The sequence below is a fragment of the Pan paniscus genome, chromosome 1 (assembly GCF_029289425.2).
Source record: "Pan paniscus chromosome 1, NHGRI_mPanPan1-v2.0_pri, whole genome shotgun sequence".
NCBI classification, from domain to species: Eukaryota; Metazoa; Chordata; class Mammalia; order Primates; family Hominidae; genus Pan; species Pan paniscus.
In genome coordinates this window covers 215,366,432-215,374,321 of record NC_073249.2, presented here as the reverse complement: position 1 = coordinate 215,374,321, position 7,890 = coordinate 215,366,432, and the positions used below count along the sequence as shown (strand labels likewise).

At 47.2% G+C, this 7,890-nt stretch overlaps 1 protein-coding gene across 1 annotated transcript; it reads left to right on the top strand.

Moving 5' to 3' along the window:
• The first annotated feature begins 276 nt into the window (after positions 1 to 276).
• LOC117976372 (PRAME family member 18) lies at positions 277 to 7,030 on the top strand. The gene is made up of 3 exons (XM_034941122.3): positions 277 to 3,290; positions 3,677 to 4,255; positions 5,263 to 7,030. The coding sequence occupies exons 1-3, from the start codon at positions 3,004 to 3,006 to the stop codon at positions 5,834 to 5,836; spliced, it is 1,440 nt and encodes a 479-aa protein (XP_034797013.2). The 5' UTR covers positions 277 to 3,003; the 3' UTR covers positions 5,837 to 7,030.
• Positions 7,031 to 7,890: the final 860 nt, after the last annotated feature.

Genomic DNA, 7,890 nt, shown 5'->3' with positions numbered 1-7,890 from the left:
TCATCAAAATGAGTTCTTGACTTCCACCCTAATTACAGTGCTTTCAGTTTCATGATTGGATATCTGATTCAATCCATTATTCTGCAGAAAGCCGAAACTTCAATCAGGCTTAACTGGGTGGAATTCAGAAATCCAATCAGGCATCACTTTCTGATAGGAATCTGGAATTTGATAAAGGAGGTGGGATTAGGAAAGTCCAAGAAAGTTGCTGGGAGCCGTGGCTCATGCCTGTAATCCCAGCACTTTGGGAGGCTGAGGAGGAGGGTGGGTCATGAGGTCAGGAGTTCCCAAGACCAGCCTGGCCAATATGGTGAAACACCATCTCTGTTAAAAATACAAAATTAGCTAGGTGTGGTGGCGCATGCCTGTAATTCCGGCTACTTTGGAGGCTGAGACAGGAGAATCACTTGAATCCAGGAGGTGGAGGTTGCGGTGAGCCGAGATCACGCCATTTTACTCCAAACTGGGCAACAAGAGCGAAACTCCATCTCAAAAAAAAAAGAAAGATCCAAGAAAGCTTGTGAACATCCACAGAAGAGACCCCAAGCTGTGGTACCTGGAGTTATTGCTTGATTCTCCAAGAGGTCCGAGCAGACTGCAAAGTGAGTCCAGATCTGGTAAGTCAGGTACCTTCACAGGGGCACTCCTATGACCCACAGTCAGCCAGTAGAGATGGCGACATGAAGGCCAAGGTGGCACAGAGAATTTTCCTGCCTGTTTTTCAGATGAACAGATGTAGGCTTTAATTTTTTCTCTAATGCAGTTTTATCTCTTCACTCCAAATATTTTATTTGTGTTTAGTTTATGTCATTTCAAATGTGTTTTTTTTTTTTTTCTGAGATGGAGTCTTGCTCTGTCACCCAGGCTGGAGTGCAATGATGAGGTCTCGGCTCACTGCAACCTCCGCCTCCTAGGTTCAAGCAATTCTCCTGCCTCAGCCTCCTGAGTAGCTGGGATTACAGGTGCCCACCACCATGCCCGGCTAACTTTTGTATTTTTAGTAGAGACAGGGTTTCACCATGTTGGCCAGGCTGGTCTCGAACACCTGACCTCGTGATCTGCCCACCTAGGCCTCTCAAAGTGCTGGGATTATAGGTGTGAGCCACCATGCCCAGCTTCAGAGTTCCGAATCAAGCAGTTGAAAAATAATGCAATTGACTGAAGTCTTTTTTTTTTTTTTCTTTGAGGCATTGTCTTCCTGCGTCATTCTTGGTGGAATGCAGTATTGTGATCTCGACTCACTGCAACCTCTGCCTTCTGGGCTCAAGCCATCCTCCCTACTCAGAAGTTCTAGCCTTCTGAATAGCTGGAATTCAGGCATGCACCAGTGTAACTGGCTAATTTTTTTGTTTTTGTTTTTTTCTTTCTTTTTTTTTTTTTTTTGAGAGAGAGTCTCACTCTGTTGCCCAGGTTCGAGTGCAGAGGCATGATCTTGGCTCACTGCAAATTCTGCTTCCCGGGTTCAAGTGATTCTCCTGCTTCAGCCTCCCAAGTAGCTGGGACTGTGGGTGTCTGCCACCATGCCTGGCTAATTTTTGTATTTTTAATAGAGACAGGGTTTCACTATGTTGGCCAGGCTGGTCTTAAACTCCCAAACTCAGGTGATCTGCCCGCCTCAGTCTCACAAAGTGCTGAGATTACAGGTGTGAGCCACCGTGCCAGGTCTATTATTATTTTTTTTTATAGTGATGGGGTCTTGGTTTGTTACCTAGGCTGGTCTGGGACACCTAGATTCAAGCAAACCTCCCACTTTGCCTTCTAAAGTCTTGGGATTACAGGCATGAGCCAACATGACTGGTCTCATACACCATTTTCAAGAATGGAGTCTTTGTTCTGAATGTGGGATCCCTTTGTTTCTCTAGACTCCATTCCAAAGTGGGTAATATTTTATTTATTTATTTATTTTATTAAGACAGAGTCTTGCTGTTCTGCCCAGGCTGGGGGTACAGTGGCAGAGTCTCAGATCACTGTAACTTCTGCTTCCCAGACACAAGCCATCCTTCCACCTCAGCCTGCAGAGCAGCTGGGACTACAGGTGTGCGCCATCACATCCATCTATTTTTTGTATTTTTTTGGAGAGACAGGGTCTCACTATGTAGCCCAGGCTGGTCAGCAACTCCAGGGCTTAAGTGATTGTTCTGCCTTGGCTTGCCAAAGTGTTGGAATTACAGCTGTGAGCCTCCATGTGTGGCCCCTCATTACTCTTTTGAAAGTGAACATAATGGTGTCTAATTAAAAATATCCCTTTAGTCTCTCCCAGCCAAGTTCACTGTGGGAACTGAGACTGTAGGCTGTTTGGGGCCACAGGAGACTCCCATTACCATTGTTTTATTGTTTTATTGTATTTTATTTTTTTTGAGACTGAGTCTCGCTCTATTGCCCAGGCTGGAGTGCAGTGGCACTATCTCAGCTCACTGCAACCTCCGCCTCCTGGGTTCAAGTGATTCTTGTGCCTCAGCCTCCCGAGTAGCTGGAGTTACAGGCACCTGCCACCATGCCTGGCTACTTTTTGTATTTTTAGTAAAGACTGGGTTTCACCTTGTTGGCCAGGCTGGTCTCTAACTCCTGACATCAAGTGAGCCGCCCACCTTGGCCTCCAAGGTGCTGGGACTACAGTTGTGAGCCACCAAGCCCAGCCACATGACCATTGTTTTAGATCCTTAAATTGAGAAGACATTTTTTCTCAAAAAAGGAGCTGAGCTTTGAAGATTCTTGGTAACACTTCCCAGAGCTAATAGAGTTGGGTGGAGCAATTAATGAAAATTCATGGAGTAGGAGTGATCTTGCCCGTTCCTTGGAGGTTAGGAGACACTATTCTTGGCACCAGAAAGGCAGAACTATGTCTCTGTGGCCAATTATTGCAGAGTTGAATTGGGGTAAACTTAGGACTCTTTCACATCTGCCAGAGTAGTGACTTTTGGCCCAGGAGAAGTCAGGGTGTGAGAGGACTGGCCTGATAAGTTTGTCTTTCCTCTGGATTTGTTTTCTTGCAGATTTATCAGGATGAGCTTCCAGGCCCCACGCAGACTCCTGGAGCTGGCAGGGCAGAGTCTGCTGAGGGACCAGGCCTTGGCCATCTCCGTCCTGGATGAGCTGCCCAGGGAGCTCTTCCCCCCACTCTTCGTGGAGGCCTTCACTAGCAGACGCTGCGAGGTTCTGAAGGTGATGGTGCAGGCCTGGCCCTTCCCCTGCCTCCCTCTGGGGTCCCTGATGAAGACGCCTGATCTGGAGATCTTACATTATGTAGTGGATGGGATTGATTGCCTGCTTGCCCAAAAGGTTCGCCCCAGGTGAGGTGACCCAGGTGGGGAGGGCCCAGGTGTCCAGGGACTAAACAGCTGGGTCAGACAAATTGGGAACCCGGGGTGGCCCAGGGGCTTCTGATGGTGCCAGTGAGAAAGCTGGGAAAGTTCTTGGCTATTGCCCAGCTCCTCTGGGAAAGGACTGCTCACCATACAGGGTCCACTGAGGAAACAGGAACCTGCCTGCTCCCAGTGGAAGGTAAAGGCACTAGAAGTGGGTACCAGGCAGAATCCAAGGGGGAAAGGGATGGAGAAGAGACAGAAGGAGGGGCGCTGAGGAAAAAAGCAGCTGAAGTCCTTGATGTGGAGTGAAAGCCCAGGTCAGGGGTGGGTCCTTGTCTACGTTCTGAGCTTTTCCCCTATGTTACTCACAGGAGGTGGAAACTTCAAGTGCTGGAAATGCGGGATGTTGATGAGAATTTTTGGACCATATGGTCTGGAGCCAGGCCCCTGTCCTGCTCCCCAGAGGCCATGAGTAAGAGGCAGACAGTGGAGGACTGTCCAAGGACAGGAGAGAAGCAGCCCTTGAAGGTGTTCATGGATGTTTGCCTCAAGGAAAAATTCATGGATGAAGATCTGAGCTTCTTCTCTGGGTGGGTCCAGCACAGAAGAGGTTCAGTACACCTGTGCTGTACTAAGGTGGTGAATTATTCAATGAACATTCTAAATTTCAGAAACATATTGGAAACAGTATACCCAGACAGTATCCAAGTGTTGGAAATTTGGAACATGTGCTGGCCACGTATGATGGTAGAGTTAAGCCGTTACCTGAGCCAGATGAGGAATCTTCGCAAACTCTTCATCTCCGATGGCTGTCGTTACCTGCTAAGCTCTGACAGCCAAGAACGGTTAGTTGCTGAATTCAGCTCTGTGCTCCTCAGGCTGGAGTACCTCCAGATGCTTTATGTAAGAAGGGTCTGCTTCTTCAGAGGCTACCTGGACCAGCTGATCAGGTGAGGAAGGATGGTGAGCTTTCTCTGGGGGCCATAGCACAGCCTTTTTTTGTTACAATAAACACCAATCAGCATCTACTGTGTGCCAGCCACTGGAGATGTCTAGGGAAGGGGACACTAGAATGCATTGTCCTGTTTGGTGCTCTATATCCTGAAGTGGGTATCACAGGATTGCTCCAGTAAGGGCAGAGGGATGACCTGGGGTAGAAGCTACAGAGAGGGACATCGTGTAGGGAGCTGGTTAGTGGAGGGTTCAGCTCTAGTGAGGGTGAATTCCTTTTAGGAATTCTTTGTTAGGAAGTGTGTTTAAAGTTAATATGATAAATATGAATAGCTTTTGTGAATTCCTTGTTAGGAAGTGTGTTTAAAGTGAATATGATAAAAAAGAGGCAACAGAGGGGAGGGTGTAAAAGAAGAGAAAGTGCACCAAACCTGTGCGTTTCACAGAGGAAGCTCTGTCCTCACAGCTTAGTGAACATGAATGATCCTCTCTCTGATTCCCTGTCTGTAAAAGGTTGTTTTGAACTCCAGGAAAGGTAATTGACATGGGAAATGCGTGCTTCTGGGATGGAGGTGAGGGAGTAGGCACGAGAGTGGTACAAAGTGACAGGTGGTTTGCAGATGTGGCCATGTCAGGGAGCCTCTGAAAGCAGGTAGCCCTAGCTGATGTCCCTAGACCTTGCTCAGGTCAGTTCTTTGGGCATCTCTTCCACTGGGCTCCTGTGGCCCAGAGATGAAGCTTTCTGCTGGAAGATGAAGAAAAGAGGCTTTAGAGATTTTATGGCCTTGAACCAATCACACCAGTGATGGTGAAAGGACTGAGCCTAAAATGGGACTGCCTCTGAATGATCCAAGTCCTCATCAGGCAGCACCTTGCAGGAGGACCATGATTAGATGATGAGAACAAACTTGTGTTTGGGCAAAACAGGCTCTTCCCTTGACGTTATTTTCCACCACCGTCCTCTAACTGGTGCCATTGCCCAGTACTAACTTCTTGCTCTCCCCAGGTGCCTCAGGAGCCCGTTGGAGACATTGGCATTAACTTATGGCTTCCTAGAAGAAGAGGACTTGAAATGTCTGCCCTGGTACCCAAGTCTCAGTCAACTGAAGCAGCTGAATCTGAGTCATGGTGCACTGCGCTTCATCCGTCTTGAGCCCCTCCGAGCTCTGCTAGAGAAAGTTGCTGCCACTCTTCAGACCCTCTTCTTAGTGGACTGTGGGATTGGGGACTCCAAACTCAGGGTCATCCTGCCTGCCCTGAGCCGCTGCTCCAACCTCACCACTTTCTGTTTTCACGGCAATGACACGTCCATGGATGCTCTGAAGGACCTGCTGCGCCATACAGGCAGGCTGAGCAATTTGAGCCTGGAAACATATCCTGCCCCTCGGGAGAGTCTTGACAACAGGGGTCGTGTCATTTCGGAGCTCCTCACCCCACTTCAGGCTGAGCTGATGCGTATACTGAGGGAAGTAAGGGAGCCCAAAAGGATCTTCTTTGGTCCCGTCTCCTGCCCTTGCTGTGGCACGTCGCCCACTGAGCAACTGGAGTTCAATTTTTGCTTGTGGGGAAGGCCTGCCTAGTGGGGTGGAGGTATAAAAAGCTTTTTCTCCAGGCACTTGGAAACTAAAATCTGGGACATAGATGTCTTTTATTTTTCTTTTTCCTTATTTTACAATTTTACAGTTTTTATTTAAAAATTTGAGACAGGGTTTCCCTATGTTGTCCAGGCTGGTCTCAAAGTCTTACGCTTAAGGGAGCCCCCTGCTTGGCCTCCCAAGATTCTGGGATTACAGGCATAAGCAGCTGTGCCGGGTCTATAGGTGCATTATAAAGGGAGCAGAGAAACCTGTTTCAGGCATGTGCTTTCTGTGAGTGGAAAACAAAAAACAAAAAATCCCAGCAGGGGGCAGCACTGGGGGAAAAAGTTGAATGGAGTCAATGAGACTCAGGGATCTGTGTCCTAGACAGTCAGAAATAGAAAGCTGAAGTTCTAGAGTGAGGGAGTTAACTCAGCAAGGATGGATACAAAGAAACGTCGGAAGTAGAGGGAACCTAAATGGAAACTCTCTGCTGTCCTTCATGATTGATTAGCCTGTTTCAGCAATTTATACATCAGAAAGCTTTAGTTCCTGATGAATTAAAAAAAGAGGTAGTAGTTCATCTGTGATTTAGGTTCATCTGCAGGAAATAAAGGAATCAAAATAAACTTCATTTTGTTGTTGTGTTTTTTTTTCTTTTTTTTGTTTTGTTTTAGACGGAGATTCGCTCTTGTTGCCCAGGCTGGAGTGAAATGGCGCGATCTTGGCTCACCACACCCTCCGCCTCCTGGGTTCAAGCGATTTTCCTGCCTCAGCCTCCCAAGTAGCTGGGATCACAGGCATGCACCACCATGCCCAGCTAATTTTCTATTTTTATTAGAAACGGCATTTCTCCATGTTGATCAGGCTGGTCTCGAACTCCTGACCTCAGGTAATCTGCCCACCTTGGCCTCACAAAGTGCTAGGATTACAGGCATGAGCCACTGAGCCTGACCTGTTTTGTTTGTTTGTTTGTTTGTTTGTTTTGTTTATTTGACGGAGTCTTGCTTGGTCACCTAGGCTGGAGTGCAGTGGTGTGATCTTGGCTCACTGCAACCTCCAACTCCCAGGTTAAAGGGAATTTGTGTTTTTAGTAGAGACGGGGTTTCATGATGTTGGCCTGACTGGTCTCAAACTCCTAACCTCAACTGACCTCAAGGAAGCCTCCCAAAGTGCTAGGATTACAGGCGTGAACCACCGTGCCCAGCCTAAACTTTGATTAATTTATGCCCATTCTTTACCTCTCCAGTCATCTCTTCCTTACTTTCTCCTGTGGTTATTTACTGGGTTCATCCACAAAAGATGCATGCCTGGGACCTGGAACATTCTATGTGGGCAGTGATGATGAACCATTGAGTGAACCCTCTTCTTGTCAGGGGCCCTCACTGCTCCCCAGATACTGAGACCCTGCTCACTCCTAATGGGCAGATCTGGGAGAATCTGTTCCTCATCATTGGCCATGTCAGGAAAGGGCTTCACTGCACAAGGTGCGGCCCCCTGCCTTGGGAGGGAATGGCCATAGTGTGTACTAGCGGGAGCCTCATGGCATCACCAACCCTTGCCTGTCCTCATGGTGGCTAGTGGGTTTTACTGAATTAACATAATTGTGTGTAGTAAAGATGTCCAATTTCTCTTAGAAAAATGCTAAAATCATTTAGGTAGATAACACTTTCTAAGTATTTCTAGCCCACATCAGTATGCATCCTTTTGGAAATTAACTCATTTCAATGAGACATCTTCCTGTAACACCTCCCTTCTCTCCTTATCAGAAAACGGGAAAACCAGGGCACTGACCTGTCCTCATGGTGACTAGTGGGGTTTACTGAATTAAAGTGATTGTGTCCAGTAAAGATATCCAATTTCTCTTTTAGAATAATGCTAAAATCATTTAGGTGGATAATACATTCTAAATATTTCCAGCCCATATTAATGGAAATATACATCCTTTTGGAAACTAACTCATTTCAATGAGAGATCTTCCTATCACACCTCCCTTCTCTCCTTATCAAAAAGCAGGAAAACCTGGGCTTGACCTAGCTAGTGCTCCTACACTGCCA

Bases quoted from the DNA above. Each gene is read 5' to 3' on its own strand.
- LOC117976372 (XM_034941122.3), top strand. From the start codon at position 3,004: ATGAGCTTCCAGGCCCCACGCAGACTCCTGGAGCTGGCAGGGCAGAGT. The intron at 3,291-3,676 runs GTGAGGTGACCC...TGTTACTCACAG, and splicing joins GCCCAAAAGGTTCGCCCCAG to GAGGTGGAAACTTCAAGTGC. The intron at 4,256-5,262 runs GTGAGGAAGGAT...TGCTCTCCCCAG, and splicing joins TACCTGGACCAGCTGATCAG to GTGCCTCAGGAGCCCGTTGG.